At 35.6% G+C, this 26,301-nt stretch overlaps 1 protein-coding gene across 1 annotated transcript in view; it reads right to left on the reverse strand.

The window, feature by feature from the left end:
* Positions 1–63: 63 nt before the first annotated feature.
* Positions 64–26,301, reverse strand: part of RABL3 (RAB, member of RAS oncogene family like 3) — a 41,489-nt gene continuing 15,251 nt past the window's right edge. Inside the window, exons 3-8 of the mRNA XM_010387083.2 lie at positions 23,108–23,237; positions 18,915–19,029; positions 11,691–11,841; positions 7,448–7,519; positions 3,818–3,856; positions 64–3,251 (exon numbers count right to left, since the gene is read on the reverse strand). Coding sequence (XP_010385385.1) covers positions 3,186–3,251; positions 3,818–3,856; positions 7,448–7,519; positions 11,691–11,841; positions 18,915–19,029; positions 23,108–23,237 — 573 coding nt within the window. The 3' untranslated portion in view covers positions 64–3,185. The remainder of the gene's footprint in view (positions 3,252–3,817; positions 3,857–7,447; positions 7,520–11,690; positions 11,842–18,914; positions 19,030–23,107; positions 23,238–26,301) is intronic.

The following is a 26,301-nucleotide window of genomic DNA, read 5'->3' on the forward strand; positions in this document are numbered from 1 at the left end:
AAGAGCTTTCTTTCTTCATACATCACTAGGTTCACAAATGAGGCACCTATAAGAAAAGACAGATTATTGAGAAAAGCACACAAATTTATTTACCGTAAGTTTTACATGACAGGAATCTTCAGAAATGAAGACACAAAAGAAACAGGAAAACTTGTGTATTTTTATGTATAGTCTCATGCAGAAGTATAATCAGAGGACAAAAGGACATAATCTAATGGTAATAAACTGGAGAACTTAGCAAGTCCTATTTGTCCAGATTCTTCTTGGTGTCTCTGTATCTGTGAGGATACAGGGTACCTATGGAATGAAGGTTTTATGATCTACTTCAGGGGACAGTCACTTAGGTTTTATGGCCTGCTTCAGGGGAGAAGGGGTAAGAAGAAGGTATGAGAAATCTTGCTTCTGCAGTTTTCTCAAATATCAGGGTGCAATATTTTGGGGTTATGTGTCCTGAATCCCATCAACATTAAGATGGAGAGACCAGCCCAAATCTTTAGTTGGATTCCAACTAAGTCTTATCCACCCAAGGGACAGAGGAGTAGTCATAGATATGCCTTCACATCTGGTCACCTTCATTGGTTAGACACTGAAATCACAACAGAAAAAAAAAAAAAAATTATTGCTACTAACTTGTCCCATCAAGAGAGTAAGATATACATATGTAAAGAGATGGAGTCCTACTCTATCATCAGGCTGCTGGAAAGCAGTGGTGCAGTCATGAATCACTGCAGCCTCAAATTCCTTGGCTCAAGTGATCCTTCGGCCTCGGTCTCCTAGAGTGCTGGGATTATAGGCGTGAGCCAGCACCCGTCCAATTATACTTTTTAAAAAATATTTTGACATTTATATTTGTTTATTATCTAAAAGCATTTTTTACCAATAGTTCTCAAGAAGTCCTAGCAAAAATTATGCTTCATGCTTTTTTGAAGAACTCTAGCTAATAACATTCATTTGTGCAAAAGCCTTATTATGCTGCTGCTAATAATTGAAACAAATTTACCTTAGATTATTAAAAACTATTTTTTCTTAGAAAACTGTAATTCAAGGAATCAAGCTTGGCTGCAGAAAGAAATGGAGTTAAGGAATACTGTTAATTTTTCCAGATTGACCCTGGAGTCATCAGCAATGGTTTACTTTATTTATTTATTTATTTAAGATGGAGTCTCACTGTGTTACCCAGACTGGAGTGCAGTAGCATGATCTTGACTCACTGCAACCTCCACCTCCTGGCTTCAAGTGATTCTCCTGCCTCAGCCTCCCGAGTAGCTGGGATTACAGGTGTGTGCCACTAGGCCTGGCTAATTTTTGTATTTTTAGTAGAGACAGTGTTTTGCCATGTTGGCCAGGCTGGTCTCAAACTCCTGATCTCAAGTGATCCATCTGCCTCGGCCTCCCAAAGTGTTGGGATTACAGGTGTGAGAAACCGCACCTGGCCTATTTTTATTTTTCAAATAAGATAGAAAATAAAAAAATCAGGATGAATTTTTTTTTTTTAAATTAAAAGAAAGAGGAAGAAAGCAGAGGGAAGGAAGGCATTTGATTTATTTCTTACATGAGAAATACAAAGAGCTTTAGTTGGGTTAGGTCTCTGTGTAGCATTTGGTTTCCACTTTCCAACTCTATAGCCTATGCCACAACACACTTGTGACCAATTCTACATATAGATCATGATTTGCATAGCTTTCCTTTGTGTCAAAAAGAAACCAGGGCTATGTCCTTTCAAAGAGGAAGTAAAGAAAGGCTGGAGAACAGTCTAGCTGATGAAAGCTGCTTTAAAAATCCTTTTCCAAATTCCCAAGACTGCCTTTCTAAAAGGACTCTCTAACATTCTTATTTTAATATCCTCTTGCAGCATACTTTGATTTCCAAGGTACTTCTGAAACCTAATTAAAATGGAATAGAAAGTGAATTTGGTGTTTTCCACCTAGGTTTTAAATGAGAAATGAAAACTGTATATTTATTATTTAAAAGTATGGAGCAAAATCAGCAGTGCAGAGACCTGCAGCAGAGCCAGAGAGAGAATATGGGTGATAAAGTGTTGAATAAATTGTTTTTAGAAATCAAATTCACATACTAAGGAAGAATTGGGGCAGAGAAGATTAAGCAAGCAAAAAGATAGGTTAAAAAAATGATGAACAATTATGGACACACACACACACACACACACACACACACACCCCACCCCCAAAAAGCTTTGGAGTGATTATGAAATCCAAGAATCCTAGTTCATAATTCATGTAAATGTGTTGCTGTGGAACTTATTTTTACTTCTCTCCATAAATACATTGTTGACACAAGAATAATATTCTTAGTTTTCTGACTATAGCTAAGGGACATCTCAGGAGCTGACTTTTCCTTAAAAAAAATGGAGAGGAGGCTGTACATCTCTCTCATTGCCCTTGTGCAGGTATTAGATTTTGCCCTACCTATTTCCAAACAGAAAGCCTAGACTGCATACAGTAACAACCTTAAGAGTGAGGGAGTTGCCAATTTTTCACATCATTTTACCAGAATTCTTTTTTTCTGGTATTGCTGTTCTCTATGTATTATTAATTTGTATTTATATTTAACTCTGGCTATCAGTCCGCCTCTTCCAGTCACTGAGCCATTTGCAAAGGAGAGAAGAGGGAGACAAGGATTGCTATTATTAGGCACTCCTGTGTGTGACGAGGGTGGAGACAATTAAATAACACGATCTTGCATCTTTGAAAATGACAAAGATTGTTTGGGGTGGACAACTCAGGGCTGGTTAACAAGACCTTTTCCCTCAAGAAGGTAAAACAATGGAGATCCATTTTTGAAGTACTTAATTAAGCCTTCAGCAATGTGTGGGGAAAAATTACAGACCCGTAAAAACCCTCCCGTTGTAGGCAAGAGTAAATTTTCTCTGCAGTACACTGTCATTGCTCATTTACTGCATCATTTTGACATCATCTCATATTTCCACAAGGCTTTTACATAATCTATACACAGGGACAGAAAGGTAAGGAACACAGAGAACAGGGACAAAGTTTGGACCTCCTGTGTTGTCACTTCCTTTCATTTTTCCATTAAAGGGTGAGGCTGAAGGGTAGCATTTAAGATGATTTCGTTAAAAGGCTGTGATGGTAATAATTGAACACAGCAAGAGGAAAGCTGTGAAAAAATGCCACTGCTTGCTCACTCTTCCAAAGGATGAGCGTAACTCAGTCATAATGAAGGCTCTTTAATGTTCCTGCCCCAAATCTTTTCCGATCAGGAAAGCCTGGAATCTGTAGGCAAGAAAGATAATTATATTAAGTCTCAAGCAATAAAAGTTCAAATACTAATAGTAATTTTTCTCTTCTTTTCCACTTCTGTATGTCAGTGTGTTGTTCCTTAAAAAAAAAAACAGCTTTCTGAGGTTTTACTCAGAAAGCCACAGATTAAATAATAAAAATAAATTTTACCAAAATGGAAAACATTTGCCAACAAATTGGTGACAGTGTCATCTAAATCAGAAAGAATGAAGGTAAATCTCATAATACCTACTAGACTTTTATATAAATTATTTGTATTGTGACGGACCCTGAATGTATACTCTTGGAGTCCCAAGCAAATTATTTTCTTCTTCTATTTTATAACATAATCTTATTTCTAGATTATTCTTGTTTTCTAGATCCTTATTTTCCCTTTGTTCTGATTTTCCCCTTTTGTATTTAATAGGATAGAAGGAAATCAGTCGCTTGTGCCTACAAAGGGCTTTTCCCAACTTTTTAAAACTACTTCTGAACTTAAATTTGGAAATCACCTATCTAAATTTAAGAATCTATTTTATCAAGAAAAGATAGATACCAACCTGATTACCTTCTCTTAAAAAGTATCTCTTCTCTATGACCTGTGAAAAACAAAGATTTTAAAAGCTTAGCACACATACCTGCAAAAAGTGGCTAACTGAAACGACCACTAATGGTACTAAAAGGAATATATCCAAACTAAGAATCTTTTCCATAGCAGTAGACATGTAGTAGAGTGAGCTAAAAATCTGGTGTTAATTACATCAGAATTGTGGGAGTATTTCCATAAAAGCCTGCCTCATTCCAAAACGCATTAATGATAGATCAAAAAATAAATGAATAACAAAAACTAAATAATGACAGAATGACATAAGAACCCATGCAATTCTTAGAGGATGGCAGCAAATCTGACTCTAAGTTTCCTAGCAGTCAGTCCCAAAAGGTGCTAACCAGAATCCATAAGATAAAAAAAGCACTTGCCTGCTACAATAGTCTTGTCTATTTCTTAAAGAGGGGACTGTTTAACATAGCAAACCACCACATCCCTATAGTAAGTGGTGACAAATTCTATATGTCCTCAATATAGACAGATGACACAACACCAAAAGCAGTCTAATGACTGTTGTATTGTCTTTCTTAAAAAACTAACTGCACCCCTACTTCAGTAGTTTCAGAATTATCTGCATTTGATAAGTAGAAAAAACAAGTTCAAGCAGTAGATGTACCTGCACAAATCCATCACCATTATTGAAAAGAAACCCTCAAAATATATGTTCAAATGTAATGAGTTTAAGAGCACCGTGTTTTCATTTTTTCCCCCAAACTGCTGTAAACACTAAAGAGCACCACGTTTTCAGATGATGAAAAACATTTTCAAGAATAATAAATTCTGTTCTGACACTTCAGAAACTGCAGTGGTTACAGAGGAAGTATTATAAATGTCTCTGATTTAGGATGGCTTGACTACGATTTTTTGACTTTATGGTGGTGTGAAAGCAACATGCACTCAGTAGAAACTGTACTTTGAGTGCCCATACAATAGGCACTTTTTTCACTGTCAGTATAGTATTCAATAAATTACATGAGCCATTCACAACTTTTTAATAAAATAGGCTTGTGTTAGATGATTCTGCCCCAACTGTAGGCTAACATAAGTGTTCTGAGCATGTTTAAGGAAGGCTAGGCTAAGCTCTGATGCTTGGTAAGTTAGGTGTAATCAATGCATTTTTGACTAACAATGTTTCCAATTTACATGGGGTTTACTGAAATATAACCCTATCACAAGTTGAGGAGTATCTGTATTTCCTTTACATAGACCTGCTGTGATAAGAAAAGTTAATCGGCTAATGATACAGATCAGCTGGAGATGAACTCTAAGACATTCAAATCTGAAATTATGCAGCTAAGAGTTCCTCTGAATTAGAACAGAGCATGTTCTTCTAAGGCCAAGGCCAGCTTGCTCTCTCTGGTATGACAGCAATTCATTCAGATTCTTGCTGTCTTAAAGACTATAGCTGGATTATTTTTAGCCACAAGACACCAGGGCAAAGTTGCATTCACTTACCCCAGAGGTAGAAAAGTTGGTTTATCATTAGTATACATCTTAAAACAATCCCACAAAAACCAAGGAGGAGAGTGATTCCCTTTTCTGTCTATGGCAGGACAGGAAAATCTGATTATTCTGGAGTGTGAGGAGTTACTACTAGAAGGAGTTAGACTTCCTTTTGGAGAAGAAATCTTTTTTTTTTTTTTTTTGAGATGGAGTCTTGCTCTGTCACCTAGGCTGCTGGAGGGCAGTAGCACGAACTTGGCTCACTGCAAGCTCTGCCTCCCGGGTTCATGCCATTCTCCTGCCTCAGCCTCCTGAGTAGCTGGTACTACAGGTGCCCACCACCGCGCCCGCCTAATTTTTTGTGTTTTTAGTAGAGATGGGGTTTCACTGTGCTAGCCAGGATGGTCTCGATCTCCTGACCTTGTGATCCACCCGCCTCGGCCTCCCAAAGTGTTGGAATTACAGGTGTGAGGCACTGTGCCTAGAAGGAGAAGAAATCTTTATGCTAAATTCTGGAAGAACTGATGTATAGAAACTGGGTGAAATTTGGTTGTCAGCTCCTTTGATTTCAGGCAACCACCTCAGTCTGGAGGTCTGGCCAACCTCCTAACCCACATACATTTTGTTGTGATTCAGGCAATAAAAAGAGAAGTTACCTTTTTGGTTTTGGTCATAATTCTTTACTCCTGACTTGCAGCGTGTACTCCTGATTTTTTAAAAAATAAAGCCTTGCCTGACAACTTGGATTATACCAGTCAATAATCCAGTTTCTCCAGGATGTAATTTAGGATATCTTATTTTTTAATTTTAGAACTAATAAAAATTTAAATTTAAACAACATACTGTGGGATCTTTCCAGGTCAGGGCAGATCTGTAAGATGTTGCTCATGGGGGACAAAATTTTGTATTGATGTGGCCACGGATCTAAACCAAATGGAAATTCTTACATTTTAAGTTTGAAAGCAAAGTGGAGAGAAAATCTGGCTCCTTGCAGTGCTGCACAACATTTTTCATGTCATGGCACATGTAGAAAATGCTAATATTTGCACAGCACACTGGGGAAAATGGAAGAGGCTGCCAATCATCCAACCCCCCACCCTGAGGGCTCTGGCTGCTCTGAGAATTGAGGGAAATTCGTATCTAGGCACATTTGTACCCTATTTGCCACATACCAGTTAAGAAGTTTTGCAGTGAGGCAAAATTTTCCTAGTGGCCTAATATTAATCGAGGAGGGTGCTGGAGCTTATTTAATGCTGACAAAAAGGCCGAATATTAAATCTCAAATTATCTAAACCTGGGGCTTATCTAATGCTGAACAAAAGGGCCAAATATTAAATCCCTAAACAGTTAAAAGAAAAAAATGATTGCTAAAGAACTATGGGGAAGATGATTTTCTTAGGAGATGTCACTTAAAAAGAAATATAACACAGGAGTTAACCTTTTTCAATAATACAGGCAGAAAGATCCTATTTTACCTTACTATGCAATGTCAGCATTGGGCAAACAACTTAAACTTGGTCAATACTATGTGCAATGCAGTTGTATGGCCTTGTGAAGGAAAGACAAACAGTGCTCTAATTTACCAGTATGCTGAGTCATTCTACATTTTCCTTCCAGTTGAGGACAATAAAATGATGTTAGCAGAGAGTCAAAAATTGGAATGCAAATATTTCTGAGAGGGAAACACTAGGAAATCTAGAAGACGACATTACCTTAAAAGGTAACAGTAACATTTATGTGGAGAATATTAACAGCTGGGAGAGCAAAAAGAACTGAGGGCTTTAAGCAGAATCTCCTCAGTTCAGTGCCTTTATGTGGGCGGGAGGGTGAATAAGTGAAAAAGAGAGCTAGAAAATGGGTAAATAGAAATTATTTTAAGGAGAGGAATTAGATATCTTTTTAAAACCCCCATTTAAATCCAGTAGCTTTTACCCTTTACTTAGAGAACACTGGTGATGGAATAAATATGTCAGCAGGCCTTGGGCAATTATACTAACAGATAAGAGAGATCAAAACAAGTATTATTCAGGCTGTGAAATTTTGGATAAAAAAAATAAAGGGTCACAGGATTCTACAAAAAAATTTTAAACTCTCATAATATACAAATTAAGTTTAAAAATAACTTAATTGAAGCCATTACCTTATCAAAAAACCTACTGAGTTTGACAGCATTGGAAGAACCTGCAGCTAAGTACCGTGGATTTGTGCAGTCCTAGAAGATAAAACATAAGATCCACAAGTGAAAGTTAGGAAACCCAAGCTCTTTGCTATTCATAACTCGTCCTGTTGCACATTTCTATAGGCATAATACTGTTAGGTATAATACTCTCATAAAATATTCAAATAATTTTCAAATTATGGTGCACAAAGCAAGGAGGAAAGTACTAAAGGAAAATACGGTCACTTAATCTTTGTCATTTAAACAATTTTAGAGTATACCAAATCAATGTATTCATCATCAAATAATTCACAGAGGAAGACAAGATTACTAATATTTTACTAATAACAAAACCAAGGTACTAATGGAGTGACCTACCTACATTTACCCTGAAAACCAGAGAGACAGCCATGAAAAACAGTAAGCGTTTCACTTTTGTACTCGTTATTCACCAGTGCTCAACTAATTTAGTACCATGCAGTTCATATGAATTGGAGAAAGCATGAAAATAAGGATTTAGAGGCACAAAGAACAAACAGAACAATTGCCAAGGATTTCTCTTTGGATGCAAGGTACTATATCTTTTGGTAGGCCACAAAGATATATTATTTTTGGTAATAAACATCTACTACTATTGTTTGATAATAAAGATATATTACTACTCTTGGATGGAAGTTTTTTATAGGAAAAAAAAAATGGGCCCAGAAGGGACAAAACGATCTGGAACATTAATCATTACAATAACTTTAAAACCTTAAAAGGCCTACTATTCGATGGAATCCCAGTGTAGCTGTTTTGTTTTTTTGCTTGTCACCATTGACTCGTCACCTTGTGAGATACAGTACTTTGATTTTTACCTGAAATGTACCTAAGACCAAACTATAAGGGCTACTATGTAAGCTCCTCTGCAAGCATGAAATTTTATCTTTTAGCTATACACCCTCTATGCCCCTAGAAATTACTAAAATTACTGTTGTCACATTTATTCTGTTTTTGTAATCTCCAGGCCCACAGGATTCCTTTCTAATGAAGCCTCCTATTTTATTCATATGCAACATTCCAAGGCTCACATTTTAAATTTTGGCCAGAAATTATAATATTCTCCAAAACTACAAAAAAGAGAGGCTACAACAAAGTTGTCAAAGATCACAGAGTACTAGAAATCAGGGGTCTTCAAAGCCAGCAAGTTCTAAATCGGAATACCCATTCCAACATTTCTACTCTGTGTAACATTGGTTAGGTAACTAAACCTTTAAATTTGGGCTTACTGATTTGTGGAATGGGGATAACAATATTTTATCTCATGGGATTTTTGTGAAAAATTAAATAATCCATACCTGGACACAGTGGGTAGTAAAACATTAGTCCTTCTCTCTTCAATCTAAGAAAATGCTAGCAGAGTGAATTTTCAAGCACAAGCACTTACTATAATAAAGATAATTCCACATATGGATTACATAGACTGAAACATCATTGCACAAACTATGGTATTTGAAATAGTGTTCGAACACATTTCTACAGCAATTGGGGCATATAAGAGACAAACCTTAGACCTGTGGTAGAAATGTTTTATAAAATAGATATTGATTAGCTAGTCATCAGAATGTCAAAAGTTTGAGACAATTCTAAATAGAGCTGAAGTACTAAATACAAAAACTAAAGCAAACAAAAACACACCCCCAAAACCTTAATTCTATGGTACCATAATTTCAGGTTGAGCAGCCTAGAGAAACACTATGATTTTTGGGATGAGAAATTTAGAGCTGAAAGAGTCATCTGCCATTTATCATGGCTGAGGGAAAAGTCTGAAAATTAATAGCTCCAAATAGCTTGTCTGAGCTTGAGAAAGGACTATTAACCAGGGAAGATACTTCAATACGATCACTTCAAAGTAAATACATAACAGAGAAAAATTTTTATGGGGTACAATAAGCCTAACAGGATTTTAGAAAATAAGTAATTGTTCACCTATTTATAATTTAAACAATTTGCATTTATTCAGGCAGTTATTTATTAACTTTGATTCCACCTTTGATGTATACATTTGTTAATTCTTACTTTTCTACAGTTTCAAGTAAATTGATACAGTAACTGATGTTAGCACTAATACTGTTACATTAGTTTTTATTTGAGGCTTTATATTTAATTGCTGAATCTTTTTGATTGCTATTTCTTTTTGAAACTCTCGTATTCAATCTTCCTCCTCATTTTTTCTTCCCTTCATTCTCCGAACCTCTCCTAGTGTTATTTGTGCTGTGTTCTTGAAGCTGTACACTGATAAAGACCAAAAACATGTTATATTTGAACTCTTTGGGGACTGTGTGTGCTCAAGTCTCACTAACTGAGTACCTTTACATGACTTACAGTTAAAAGATGGCCTTGGCTTTGTAAGGCAAGTAGGAATAACACACACACACAGACACACAGGCAATTATCACAGAAACCCACAGGCACTAGAAACAGATACATTCTAAAATATATTAAAAGTAAGCGCTGGAACAAATTGTTTTCAATGGTAAATTTCCCTTTGGAAATAATGTTCAAAGCAATCTCAGCACTTCTTCAACAAGAATATTGTATATTTACATAGCAAGAATCCTTTGGAATATCATGGTTCAGTGCTGACTACCTGGGGTATGCACATCAATATTCCATTGTGGCAGCTGAGAAAAATAAGCGGCTCTCCACTGCAAAGCAGAATGTAAAAAACAATGGAATGGCAGGCAGGAGCTGGGGGTAGAGGTGGGGCTGAACCAAGCAGTGTTCACAAACGTTGATTCACAGAATAAGGGCATCAGAATCACCTGAGTTATTTGTTAAAACTACAGATTCCTGGTCCTCCTGCCAGGCTTTATGAATAAAAAGCTCCAGCTGTGGGGCAGTTATTCAAAATTTTCCATAGGTACTATTGGTAATATAAATATACAATCCGATTTGGGTAACTGTTGGTCTAGATGATTTCTACGAGATTTTTCAGCCGCCAAATTCTCAAGGTGAGTTGAAGGATTAATTAGGTGGAAAAGAGGCTTAACTGTAAGAGTACAGGCTCTGAATCTGAATACCCCATTTGACCTGGGTAACCTTCCCTGGTCTTGTTACCTCTCTCCTTCTTGTCTTCATCATTAAGAAGAGGACAGTAATAGTACCTGTCTTATAGAGTTGATTGTGAAGATGATGCATGTGAGATCATATATGTAAATAACTAAACCAGTTTTCAACCCCTAAGTGCTCAATAAATGTTGGTCACTAGTACTATTATAGCACCACCACTGCATTTCTGGAATGCCAGTGCACAGTTGCAGAAATCCTATTTGTGAACAACAACATGACCATGACTGAAGTTGCTGGCCAGGATCTTTTTCTGGGATCCTAACAGGCTTACATGACAACCATTTCTCAGCTTTTTTAAGCACTCAGTTCTAATTGAGCTAGTCATCTCACCAAGGGACTCAATCCTCTATACATGCATAAGTGTACATAAATTAGTCCTTATGAAGCACTCCTAGTTTAAAGTTTGTAATTTTTTCATGTATCTGTTAGGTTGCCCTTTAAGGTAAAATTTGTAGTTTAAGAAGCTAAGAGGCTTTTTACAAGCAATAATAATAAACTTATAATGCCACTTTAATAAATTTATTTTAATTTTGGTGTCATTTTTAAAAACTTTCTCAAGAAAAAGTCCATGGGCCAGGTGCAGTGGCTCACGCCTGTAATCCCAGCACTTTGGGAAGTCAAGGCGGGCAAATCCCTCACAGTCAGGAGTTCAAGACTAGCCTGGGCAACATGGCAAAACCCCATCACTATTAAAAATATTTTAAAAATTAGCTGGACATGGTGGTATATGCCTGTAATCCCAGCTACTTGGGTGGCCTAGGCATGATAATTGCTTGAACTCAGGAGGTAGAGTTTGCAGTGAGCTGAGATCACGCCACTGCACTCCAGTCTCGGTGACAGAGCGAGACTGTCTCAAAAAAAGAAGCCCATGATTTAAATTATTCATAGAATAAAGTTGGAATATTTCAACAGATCAACATAAAAGGCTGAAGTGACTGTGCACATCTCTCAGTCTAGATATGTTGATTTCAATCTTGACTACATTTTGTACCAGAATCCAAAAAGCCTGATTTCAAGTATAAAGTTTCTTTCACTAGAATATATAATTTGAACATGTCTTTAGTTTTGTCTTTACGTGATAATAATACAAGCATGCATTAGTGAAAATACACACCAAATTAATTTCTTCTGGATTGAAATCCTCAGCCAGGAAAGCAGTCCTAGTTAAAACTTCATGGCGCTTTGTTTCATGAATCTGGTCCAGTTTAGTCCCTATTACCAACAGCGGTATTTGGTTATCAGCAAACTGTTCTCGATCATAATCCCTGTGATAAATAATAATGAAGAGGTGAACAGAATTTACCTTTCTGATGCAGATGTGTAATATTTAAATGCAACTAACTTAAACTATTTTACTGAAAATTAACTGATTTTTGCTGCCTTCACCTATAAATCCACTTTCCTTCCAATTTCTTCCATCTACTTGTTCTTTTATCAGTCCATCCTCATCATCTATCAAATTCCAGCTATTCATCTAACTTCTCAAAATTTGGTCCCATGTTTTTATTGAATGTTGAATAATACTGAATAATTGAACAACTAAGTGTCCATCAAGTATATTATAGTCAGTGGACTTGACTTCCAATGTAGCTCTGTCTTCTAAGGCTAACAATTCAGGAATGTTTCAGAGTAGAAGCAGAGAGTGGATTTAAGTCTCTGTGTAGCAAAAACCCAAAAGCCTAGCATGATGTGCTAGAAGACAAAATGGCAAGCTTCTTGGGTACATTTTGGGGTATGCATTAACTCTGTATCTACAATACACATTTCTGTCTGAATAGTAAAGAAATAAGAATAAGAAAATAGAAATAAGGAAGCTGAAACCTAGAATAAATCAAATATAGGTGATACTATAGCCTGGGAAAGGTGGGTTAAACACATGGAAATGGAAGGAAACAGCTGAAATGCAAAATGAATAGTAAAAGGAAAGAACTTAGTACCAAGTAGTTGTTTCCTGAAATGAAAGCCATGGGAGATAGAGGACAGGCAATAAGAATCACTTAGGGTTAGTGGCCTTGGATCACTGGCTATTACAATCCTTATTTTTTAAAAAAATTATTTATCCAAAGAACAGAGTGGTGATGTAAATTAAACTTCTCGTTACTAAAAAGAACACAGAGGCCATTGCTGTTGAATTAATTTAAATTCTACTCACATATTAGAAATAAAGCAGATTTGGATTTCTGACACGTCATAAGCTCAATTTACAACAGTGAGCAAAATCTGGTTGTGCACAATTTATGACAGTAAATCAATATTGCATAATCCAATCACTACAACGAGCAAAGCTTTTTTCTTCCTTTAACATTACTTTTCTTTCTCATAGAGAAATTCTAAATTGGGGTAGGGGGCAAAGTTACTAAATATTTATGCCCTTCACAATAATCTTACAAAGCCTCAACAAACTGTTCAGCCTCAGAACACAACTGTTTTAAATATATAACCTCCCATCTCACAAAAATATTACCATTCTTTTTATTGCATCAAAGTCATAATAGCATGATCAAGACCTTTGATTATTCATACCAAAGCAACCCTAATTAAAGAGACATGGTTCAAAGCTTCAATTCGCTTTCTCAGGGAATAAAGTTTTGAGAGTGTCTTTTGTTTAGGACTGTTTCCTTCTGTCTCACATACAAATTTTTGCATATCTTCTATCAAATATCATCTTTGATGTACATACATCTCTCACATAGTCTTGCACAACTCCTTGCACACTGACACATATAAAGCATACATATATAGTTTGCTCTCTTATTTCTCTTTTTAGGTTTCCTTTTATCTTTTTCATAAAATCTTGCAGTATCCAATTTAAAATTTAATCTTGAAATCTTTTCTGGTAAACTTCTGAAGAACTTTATCATGGATGGATAAGGCTGATAACTCCTTAACATCACAAAGAGACACACAGCCAGGTATCATATTATATGCGTAATACTGAGCGGAAAAATAAAGACAAAAAACTTGCATCTTTCAGATCACTATATTTAATAATCACTTTAGAGAAGATTTAGAATTCAGAGAAACAAGTTTAAAAGACAATGCAGGGAGATAATCAGCAAATCCAGAATACAGGAAACTGTACAAGACAAACAGCCACCTTCTTCTACAAATAAACTGCTAGGAGGTTGGAAAAAAAACAACTAAGAAGGGAGAACCTAAGATTTGACTCTTAAGAAACCAAATACAATCAGAGGACCTTATTTAGATACTGTTTCAAAAAAATCAACTATAACATTTATGAGACAATTGGGGAAATTAAAATAATATTTGGTTACTAAAGAATTATTATTAAAGTTTTGGCTGTGATAATTATATAGTGTCATGTTAAAAAAAAAAGCCCTTATGTTTTAAAGTACATATGGATGAAATGATATGATGTTTTAACATTTGGTTCAAAATAATCCAGTTGAGAGTGGGAGAAGACAGAAAGTAGGTAGAGATATGGATGAAACAAGACTGGCCATATGCTGATAATTATTGAAACTAGGCAACAAATATATGGGAGTTCATTTTCCATTCTTTGTATTTACATATGTTTAAAATTTTCTATAATAAAAAATTAAAATTTATTGTGGTAAAAATCACATAATATAACATTTACCTAAATTGTTTAAATATGGCTAAAAACTCAATCTGATATAAAAGATATATATGCTAAGCAGTTTTGCTCCTACCACTGCACCCATCCACCCATTTCCCCTGGCCCCCTATAGGTTACCATTTTTGTTAGTTTCTTATTTATCTTTTCACTGATTCTTTATCTAAATATAAACACATATCCTTATTTCTTTCCTTTCTTACACAATAGAAGGTATATGATATATATTCTCTGCATTTTGATTTGTTAAACCTAATACTGTACCCTTTTGTAGATCTTTCTAATTTAGTTCATAGAGATCTTTCTGATTCTTTTTCAAATGTTTAATACTACTCCAGTATGTGGATATGTCATTATTTAGTCTATGAATCTTTTGTTGCTCGGACACTAGGGTTGTTTCCAAATCTTTTGATGCTATAAAATAATGCACCAACAAAGCACACCAACGTATTAAGGTTGTTTTATACATTCGCAGGTTTATCTATAGGATCAAAATGAAGCTGTACTGTCAAAATGCAAATGAATACAGAATTTTTACTGAATTCCCTGACACAAATGCAGATTTCTTTCTGATATGAATATGCTGTCTCCTAATCCTAAATTTAAAGATGAGTTTCTTAAGTAGAAATTTTAGTAGAAAATAGAGAACAAGCTAGGTTAATGAAGACATCAGTGATGAAAGGAATTGAGATAGGAAACAAGAAATATCAACTAGGCTTTGAAATACAGGTTTTAAATTAGTTGTGCTTATTCTTTATTAGGTATTGCAGGAATCTACATATATATACTCAAACTTACACTACATTTAGGTTTCACATAACAATTAGACTTCCACACAGAAAACAAAGTCTTTGAAAGACTTGCTTCAATCAAAAAATAGAAAATGGGGTTCTGTTCTATGTAAGACAGAATAAGCAAACTCTATTTTGTCTTTCCCAGTGAATGCAGCTATAAAACCTGGACAGGATGCATGAAGTGGCTATTTGAAGACTCTGAAAAATTCATAGTGAGCATCTTGAGGAAGACCACAATATGAAGAACCATTGAATTAGCAGTTCCCTTCCATATCCCCTTGTCTGAATGCAACTCAGCTTAAAACTCAGAAGTGCGAACAGAAAACTCCAGAAGAAGGCCTGCAGTTCTGACTCATGAAACAAGAAAGGGGGCTCCCGAATACTTGGAGATAGCATAGAAATACAGTATTTTTCCTTCTGTTGTAAGCCAGCCTCTGAGCAATTTCATGATAGTTGTGGCAAAGGCGGTAACACAAGCAGAATGCTCAAAAGCAACAGTCCCCAACCTTGTTGGTACCAGGGACTGGTTTCATGGAAGACAATTTTTCCATGGACAGGTGTGTCAGGATGAAGCTGTTCCACCTCAGATCACCAGGTATTAGATTCTCATAAGGAGCCTGCAACCGAGATCCCTCACACGCACAGTTCACAATAGGATTCATGCTCCTATGAGAATCTAATGCCTCTGCTGATCTGACAGGAGGTGATAATGCTCACTAACCTGCCACTCACCTCCCACTGTGTGGCCTGGTTCCTAACAGGCCATGGACCAGGGGTTGGGAACCCCTGCTTATGAGTACAGAGGAAGGGAAATGTTTCTGATTGATAGAACTGTATCTCAAGATGGTGGGGCAAACTCCCATTGCTTTTATTCTTTGTCCTTCTACCATTTGGCCCTGGACATAGGTGCAGTTGTGCAAGTGCATGAGAGAATTTGGCTTGGGGACCAAAAAAGGGAGCCCCAGCAAATCACAAAGCATGGCAGAGACTGTAGAGAGGGTGAAGTGTGAGAAAACAACCCCATGAAGTAGTTCATGAATGCCTGAGCTCATTGTCAAAGCTGTGCATGCATGGATTTGATCTTCCTTAGCATACCAAAGACACTGAAAACTGAAACAACAGAGATAACACCCAAGTCACATACTGGGTGTTGCACAAATATAAAATAAGTGAAACTATATAAAGTATGCTCCTAGATCATAATAAAATTAAGCTAGAAGTCAATAGTAAAGAGTAACTTGAAAGCCTCTAAATACATGGAAACTAAATAACACATTTCTAAACAGCCCATGGGAAAATCTCAAGGAGTATTAGAAAATATTGTGAGCTAAATGAAAATAAAAGTAAAACATTCAAATATTTGCAGGATGCAGCTAAAGCAGTGTTTAGAGGGAAATTTATAGCATTAAAATGCTTGTATTAGCAAAAATGCAAGGTATCCAATCAGTAATCTAAGAAGCTATAAAGAGAGAACAAAATAAAGCGAAAGCAAGCAGTGGGAAAGAAATAAGAGCAGAAATCAATTAAACTCTATACGGAAAAACAATAGAGAAAAATCAATGAAACCAAAAGTTGCTTCTTTGGAAAAAAACCCCAATACATTGATAAACCTCTACAAGTCTGACAAGAAAAAGAGAAACATAAAATACCAAAATCAGAATGAAAAAGGTCATATCACTACAAACTGTGCAACTATCAAAAGGCCAATAAACAAATACTATAAACAACTCTATTGATATAAATTCAAAAATTTAATGAAATAGATGAATTCCTTGAAAATCACAAACTACCAAAACTCATCCAAGATGAAACAGATAACTTGAACAATCCTAATTACTAAAGAAGTTGATTTTGTGGTTAAAAACCTTTCAAATAAGAAACCTCCAGGCCCAGATGGTCTCTTAGTAAATTCTACCAAACTTTCAAAGAAGAAATAACACCAAATATACACAATCTCTCCTAAAAAATAGAAGAGGAAGGAATACTTTCAATTCATTCTATGGGGTCAATATTATCCTCACACTAAAACCAGTCAAAGACATTATGAGAATAGAAAATTGCACACTAATGCCTGTCATGGATAAAAATCCTGAAGAAAATATTAGCAAATCAAATCCAGCAACATATAAAATAAAACATATAATATACCATGACCAAAGAATGGAAGGCTGGTTCAATATTTGAAAATCAGTGAATGTAATCCACCAATATTGAAAATCAGTGAACGTAATCCACCATACTAACAGCCGAAAGAAGCAGCCACATGTCCATATCAATTGATGCAGAAAAGGCTTTTGACAGAATTCAGTATCTGTTCACGATATTAATAAAACTATCAGCAAATTAGGGATAGAAGGAAATTTTCTCAACCTGATAAATGGTGTCAACAAAAAAACCTAAAGCTTACATTATACTTAATAGTGAAATGACTGTTTTCCCCCTAAGATTGGGAGTAAGACATAGATATTCACTCTTATCACTCCTAGTTAGTACCCTTTTGGAAGTTGTTGCCAGTGTGATAAGGCAAGAAATAAGACAACAAGCACACAGATTGAAAAGGAAAAAATAAACCTGCCTATGTAGAGCATCCTAAGGATTTTACTAAAACCTCCGGTCACAGGATACAGGTCAGCACTTAAAATCAATTCTGCTTTTTTATACTAGCAACGGACAATTTGAAACTGAAGTTTAAAATTTATGGCCAAGTACGGTGGCTCATGCCTGTAACCCAGTACTTTCGGGTGGATCACCTGAGGTCAGGAGTTCGAGATCAGCCTGGCCAAGATGGTGAAACCCTGTCTCTGCCAAAAATACAAAAATCAGCCAGGTGTAGTGGCACATGCCTGTAATCTCAGCTACTTGGGAGGCTGAGGCACAACTGCTTGAACCTGGGAGACAAAGGTTGCAGTGAACTGAGATTGTGCTACTGCACTCCAGCCTGGGCAACAGAGCAAGGCTCAGTCTCAAAACAAAACAAAACAAAAAACAATTTATAATAGCTTCAAAAATATTAAATAATTTGGTATAAATCTAATAAAACATGCACAGGATTTGTATGATGAAAGCTACAAAATGCTGATAAGAGAAATAAAAGAAGATCTAAATAAATTTAGAGATACATTGTGTTCATGAACTGGAAGATGCAACAGAATAAAGATATTAATTCTCTCCAATGTGATCAATAGGTTTAATGCACTTCTAATAAAAATCTAACCAAAATTTTTGTCAATATAGACAAGCTGATTCTCAAAATTTATGTGGAAAACCAAACTATAATAGCTAAACAATTATGAAAAAGAATAAAGTAGAAGGAATCATACTGCTCAATTTTAAGACTATAATCGAGACAGTGTAGTACTGGTGAAGGGACAGACACATAGATCAATGGAACAGAACTAGAGTACAGAAATAGACTCATACTAATATGGTCAACTGATTTTTGGCAAAGGAGCAATAGCAATTCAATGGAGAAAGGATATCTTTCCAATAAATGGTGCTGGAATAATTAGACATTCATATGCAAACATTAACCTCAACCAAAACCTCACATCCTGTACAAAACTAACTTAAAACAGATCATGAATCTAAATGTAAACCTATAAAACTTAAAATGTTTTATATAAATGGTTTACTATAAAAATGTAAAACCATACAATCTGTAGAGGAAAACATAAGAGAAAACCTGCATCATCTAGGATTAGGCAAAGAGTTCTTAGACATGATATCAAAAGCACAATCCACAGAAGAAAAAAAGAGTAATCAGACTTCATCAAAATTGAAACTATTGCTTTGTGAAAGATACTGTCAAAAGGAAAAGATAGTCTATACATTGAAAGAAAAATCTTTGCAAATCAAACAAAATATCTTACAAAGTGTTACGCAGGGGAGTACATTCCTGTGATTGCTGCAACCTTTCAAACCAATTGTGAAATAATTCTGGGCTTACCCATTTGTTACCAAGACTCCAGTGGGCACCAAATCCCTGTTGAGAGCTTCCAACGACCAACGACGCAAGTTTTGGGAGGACTTCTTATTTGTTAAGTCGTGTACGAAAATAATACCTAAAATAATCAGAGAAAAAAATGTCAGTCCCTTAACAATTCCTCTTCATTTCACAATTGGCCAAATGAAGCTTAGTAAACAGAAACATTAGGTTGCTTAATGAATCTAGCATTCTAGTATGACTAACAACTCAGACACAACTATTTTAAAATTTCCTCTACAAATATTTATAAATAATTAGCCATAAACTTTTCTCTGTCAGTTTTGTAACTCTTTATTTTACAAGGGCTGACGAAATGCCATTAAACTTTTAGCAGATCTTTACTTCATTCAACACTTCTTGAGTGCCTACTCCATGGCTGTGCCTACTTGTAGAACCACTTCATTAATCAAGAGAATCAAAACTACTTCAAGTACATATGAAACTATTCATCCAAAAAGCTATGTTGTTTCTTCACTGTACATAGTACTGCCATAGATACCAGTACATACATGTATTACTTATACTCACTAAAAATAATACTAAGTAATGAAAATCTACTAAAATAGTACTGATTTGATACAACTGCTATTCTTTAGCTGACAAAATAGTGTCCTGTAGATCACCTGAGGCTAATCTACTCAAATGTCTAATTTTCTAGTTCTTTGAATAATGTTTAGTCATGTAAGCTTCCTACCTGTAAGAGATTTAGTTATGAGAGCAAAAGAAATATGCCACTACAAGAGAGTGGGTGGAGACATTAAATAGTAAAGAAGTATGAATAGTAGAAAGCACATGCACGGATTTCAATAGACTGAGAAAAATAACAAAATGTAATGAGGCCCAGAAATATAATCAAATACAACTGAAGAGAATCAATCAATATCCTAGATAGAAAGGTAAATCGGGGAATTAATTATTACAACAAGATACAGACAAAAGAGGAAAATCTTTGATACCCACTAGAATTTAGGATATCATCTTATGGTCAAAACACTATAGGTTTCAAACTCCCAACCCTTTTCTATATTACCCAGATTGTGAATAGGACATGAAACCGATGATTCCTCCATCTTCAAGAGGTGGTATGTGTCAATTTGAAAAAGAAAAGCAGAAAAGGTAGAATTAGCTGGCTTCTACAGTTTTTATAGCCATCTGTGTAACTAACGGGCTTGTACAAGCTACAGTTGACTTGTTCCAGGCAGCTTAGATAAACCTGCATCTCTTCTGGTGTCTGAAACTAATAGAGATCCAACACTTGCCCTAATATCCAATTGTATCCACTCTTCCTTCCTCAATGAGGGGTTTTAATCAGCATCAAAATTGAAACTATTGCTTTCATAGTTTTATATTTAAAAAAAGGAATAAGATTAGATTCCTTTAGATTAAATTTAATTTAAGATTAATTTAGATTAGATTAAGATTAATTTAGATTAAAAAAAAGGCATAGATTTAAAAAAAGGAATAAAGAACTACCATTAAAGACCACAGCTAATATTTATTCAGTACTTATGTACCAAATATTGTGCTTTACATGTGTTACCTAATTTAATTTTCAGAACAGTCCTATGAAGGGAGAATTATTATTATCTTTATACACAAGAGAAAACTGAAGTTCAGAGAAGTTGAGTAACTTGCCCTTGGGCACATGGTAAGTCAGAATTTGCACACAGGTAATCTGACAGTAAAGACATAAAGACTACTGGTAAGCAGAATAAAATCTCATTTTAGGGCAAAAAACTGGCATATATTTTCTGCCTTTCCTTTTCCCCAGGTTATAAATATGGCAAAACTACAGGTGAGAATTTTGGACAGGGGAGTGAAAGGATTACAAAGGCCTAAGTTGGCTATTAGATGGACAGGGAAAACTTTATTGAGGATCTTTAGGTAAGACTTTTTAGCTTTTAAGGGCATTTGAGTACCCTTTTCCCCTATTCTTTCTCTTTCATTTGGGCTGAGAGGTCTTGCTTTGCAGAACATGTGCTAGAAGAATCAAGGCGGGGCTGAGATGAAAGGAGTAAGGGTGATGGCAAATGATAATATATCTTAATCTTAAGGGAGAGAAGTAAAGACACTTCATTATTTCCTTCCGAGATTACTAGCCTAGGTTATCAGAGAGGGAAGAATGTAGGGTATTAAGGGATGAAAGTTATTGCTAAGAATATGGACTGTGTATTTGGATAGAGTGATCCTTGCATTCAGTTTCTTAGGAAACTAAGGATGGTAGATGGAATAAAGAACTTTGAGTGCTTCTACCCGGAGGAATGTTCCAGAGCTAAGGTGAAAGTACACAGAAATAGGTTTTTCAATAAATGTGATTTTTTTTTTTTTACTTTTAAGAAATGGAAATATATCTCAGTCTTATCTGCAATATCAACATAGGATATATGCAATTCTTTCAATAATATGGAAGGAGACAAATCACTAATGAATAGTAGGTATAGAAGAGATAAACAAATATGGATTGGATGGATTTCTTCTTCAGCACTTACAAGTTTACAACTCAGAATTCCACAGCTTCCAGGATTTGAGTGGTATTTATCTCTATTATTTATTTATAATTTTTATTGTACCTCTGTCTCAAAAATACCTAAACATTGAAGGTGTTATATATTCAGACTTCTCTGTGCCAGATCAGATAGATATCTTACTTTGACAAGTAATTTTACTGATACAAGTATAAGTCTAAACTAAGTTTCACTTCCCTCTCTTTCTCTGAGAGGTCACCTCACACTATACTAGTCTTATTATTGTTTTTCTTATTTATATGCATTCTATTAATATATACCATTATATATACTTTTCTGCATGATGATGTCATATATTAAGGTCATCTTGTAACTGTATTTTGTCTCATTTATGAATGCTTTGTTTCTTTATTAAGACTGTGACATTTTCCGCCGCCTGCTGGAAGATGGCGAGGAATTCAATCTTGGTGATGCCTTGGACAGCAGCAACTCCATGCAAACCATCCAAAAGACCACCACCCGCCGGATAGTGGATGGCAAAGTGGTGTCTGAGACCAACGACACCAAAGTTCTGAGGCATTAAGCCAGCAAAAGCAGGGTACCCTTTGGGGAGCAGGAGGCCAATAAAAAGTTCAGAGTTCAAAAAAAAAAAAAAAAAAAAAAAAAAAAAAAAAAAAAAAAAGACTGTGACATTTTCAGATAGAGTTCTGAGCTAAATAGGATATGGGTCTGAACTGACACATCTCATTCTATATTCTATAATATGTATCCAGTGAAAAGAACCTTCTCTACGTCTTTTTGTAGAATCTACAACACCTCATGATATGGGAAGACATCAAAAGAGGAATATAAGGAATTAATACACTGAATAAATGTAATGCTTACCTAATACTGAGTGAGATCTAAGCACAGCATAAATGAGGTCTATTAATGGCTATGCATTTACCAGGAGGGAAATGCCAACTCCTTTGGTATATTAATCAAACAGAAGTTGGAATTATGTTTCACAGTAAAAACAGGTTTTAAAAATGAACTTTTAAGAAGACTAAGAAAGAAACTCTATTGGCAAATCATAGGTATAAGCAGTTTAGTCTCTTGATATAGAGTAGGTACTCTACGAAAGGAAATTGTGTCCTATATTACACACCTCCATCTGGAAGTCTGCTCCAGGTATTTGAATATCTATAACTGGATAAAATTTCTGCACCCATAAAGACTCCCTTAAGCAGCTCTTCATAAGTAGTTAAGAAAGAGCCTTAGGGCTCTAAGGGGCAGATGAACGAAATCCCTCTGTCTCTGTGATATCTGGCTTAAGACTATGAGACTCCTATGGTCCTACTATACTTAGTCAACTCACTGGAGAGATAGCACCCCCAAAGGACAACATTTTAAGTTCCATGTTTTATGTCAAGTATCAAAAATATGATTTTATTTCTCAATATTTAGTTTATTACAATAATATAAATAGAAACACTTAAGACAAAGCACAGGTTCAATGTTCTGAATTAGATGGCTACAATGTAGAAACACAAACTGGAATGTACTATGCAGATTTAAATCAAGGGTTGTGAGTACATTACATTTTTCTCAAATTAAGATGAGTCTGGCATGCTACATGTGGCATCTCCACATCAGATGATCTATACTCTTAGACCATTAATAAAAGATAGAAATTAAAAAATGCTTTACCATTCACAGAGTTGTAGAATACTGCTCTTGTGCTTTTCACGCTGCTGGCACTGCCCACAGAGCCTCCAACATCCCATAATTCTATGTAGTAGGTCTTCTCTTCTGGGGTTCCTTCTTTGTAATCATGAACCTAACAAATCAATTAAAATAATATAGCCACTAAACAAACTAGTAAGTACTCTTATTCCAGTTTAAAGCATTTCAGCATCTTACTCTGACTTTCTGATCGCCACTTCTTATCTTTTAAGCTTACTCTCTTTAATACTTTAATAATTTTTACTCCAGAGGACCTTTTGATTAATTGATCTTAACATCTTTCACAGCTCTTTGTTCCACTTCCGAAGCCTCACCATCCTCTTAACTAAGCATAAATTCCATGATCCATCATTACAGTCACTCCTTTGCTCCTCTCTCATATTGCATTCATCTGACAAAATTCCACTCTGGGTTATATCCACCTTTTGCCCTCTTCATGTCTACAACCCAGCAACCGAATGTGGAGCTCAGAAAAACACGCATTCAAGATGAATGGATTCTTTCTAAATTTAAGTGTACCTTTGGAGCTGTCTTTTAATCAATTCCACAGTTAATTTACCATTTTTTCTCTTCCAGATAACTATTTCATACTTATTATTCTTTTTAAAATTCCAGTATCTCTTCCCCATCCTCAATCACAACTAACTTTGCTTCCTACTGCAGAAGCAATTAGAAAAGAACTTCTACAACCTGTTCTTCCTGCATTTATCCACGTTCCTCCATCTGTGCCCACACAATCTGCTTTCCTTCTTGCTGTTTTCTTAGGCTGCCTGTGTCCCTAAGGCTAAATCCTCTCTCTATGCATGAGATCCCATGCCCAGTTTCTTGCTCAAAGATGTGTTTCTACCAGTTCTCCCCTCTCTCCCTTATATCATTAAATTTTCCTTCTCAGCTGGATAATCCTCACCACACAATTCAATTCTCAGCATACAAACATGGCATAATTTTCCTCATCTAAAAAAAATCCTTCTCTTGACCTCAAGTCCTCTTCCAGCTACCATGCCACTTTCCTTTTCCTTTTCACAGCAAAAGTCCTCCAAACAGTTGTCTATTCTTAGTGGTAATTCTTTTCTTCACATTCTCTTTTCAACTCATTCAAACTTATGCCCTAATGACCCCAATGAATTACTCCTTGTCAAGGTCACCAATGACCTCCACATTGCTAACTCCAATGGTCAATTAAGAGTTTTCATTTTACTCCACCATTTGATCCACCTAGTCACTTCTTGTGTCTTGCAATATTTTTTCACCTGGCTTCTGGGATATCACACTCTTCTAGTTTTCTTCCTATCTCATTGGCTAGTGCTTTTCAGCTTCCATTTGGGTTCTTCTTATCTCTCTGATTTCTAATTGCTAATGTGTCTCAAGGTTTAGTTCTTCAGTCTCTTTTCTTTTCTATCAATACTTGTTCTTGTGGCAATTTCATCTAAAAGGCAGTTTTATTCTTCCAGTTACTTGGGCCAAAAACTTAAGACTAATCCTTGACTCCTTTCATATTGCATTATTGCATTTATCAACAAGTTCTGCTGCTTTGACTTTAAAAAAATACGGCAAAAATCTGTTCATTTCTCCCTATCTCCACTATTACCACCCAGGTCAAAGTCTGTATCTCCTTGCTTGAATTGATGTAATGGTCTCTAACTGATCTCCCTACTAGAGGCATCCCCCAACCTCCCTGTTTGTTTTCCATACAGTAGCTAGAGTGATCCTTTTAAAATGCAAGTTATATCATATGCCCTTTTACTCAAAATCCTCCAATGACTTTCTCACTCACAGTTATCTCCCAAAGACTCTCTTTTCCTTATGTCTAGGCTCTACAGGCATTTATTGCCTGTACTGTATAACTATTCAGAAACAAACTATGATATGTGGCAAGATTAAAGTATGCTGGTTCCTGAGTACACATCGGCATCTTCCAAGAATTAATTTTTTTTTTTTTTTTTAAGAAATATACATGCCAGTCTTACTGAATCAGGACCTTTGGGATTAACTACTAGGCATGTGTATTTTGAACAATTCTCCAAATGATTCTGCTGTAACCCCCTCATTAAGAACTGCTGCTTTTACAGAATGGGACTATTCTGGTATCAGGAGGCCTAGATTCTACTCCTTGATTGCCACTGATTATCCCTGGTATCTTGGAGCCTCAGTTCCTTTGCCTGTAAAATGAAAGAGTTGTATTATGTGATTTCTAAAGTATCTACTGGCTTTGACATCATAATTAAAAAAACAAAATCAGTAGTTAAAACAGATGTCATAAAATGCACTAAAACTCACATACTACATTCAACTTAATGCTTTGCACTTTTACTTACATGTTTTTCGTCCAAATCCTTTTGGCCAAGGAAAAATTTAAATAAATATGCTACTCTATAAACAGCCACATCAACATTAAGAAGACAATTATCAGATTGACATCAAAGACAGTATGACAGAAAAATGAAAACAGCACAGTCACAGCAGCTGAGGACCATTTGGGATAATGGAAATTAATTTTGTATACTACAATAGAAGGCATCACTATTTTGTTATATGGCAAAAATAACTTATAATATGTGATCATGCCAAGTCAGCAATAAAAAAGTTAAACCAAGCAGAAAAAACACACGTTTTAGCAAGATTTCTAAGCAAAACAATGAGAAAAAGTAGTATGAGGTCTTATAAGGAGTAAGTTATCTGTCATGAAAAAGCTCAGCCACTTCAGTTAAGTCTTTCCGATTCTACCTTCCTTCTGGGCCCAAATCAACCAGAGCAGGTTTTGCACTCCTCCTATTTGCTTCTATAGCATCCTACACACCTCTATCATTTCACTAAGCACACAGTGTTATTTATCTACTGATATCTCTTCTTCTGGACTCTGAGTGCAAGGGCAGGGACCATGTATTATTCATCCTTTAGCCCTAGAAAATAGCATAATATCTAGCATATATTAGATGCTTAGACAGGTTTGTTAAATACATGAATACATTTTGGATAACTCATCCTCCAGGTTTTTATTATATTCAGTTTATTATTTACCAAATTCCAGTGTTTCTCCAGTACAGTTCCGAAAGCAAACTAAATCAAAACCAATAGGAAGTTTGTTTAAAAATACAGATTCCTGGACTGTCCTTGAAGCTTCTGGGATGGGGCTCAAAAGTCTGTATATTTTTTTTAAG

Source organism: Rhinopithecus roxellana, chromosome 1 (genome assembly GCF_007565055.1).
Source record: "Rhinopithecus roxellana isolate Shanxi Qingling chromosome 1, ASM756505v1, whole genome shotgun sequence".
Taxonomy (NCBI): domain Eukaryota; kingdom Metazoa; phylum Chordata; class Mammalia; order Primates; family Cercopithecidae; genus Rhinopithecus; species Rhinopithecus roxellana.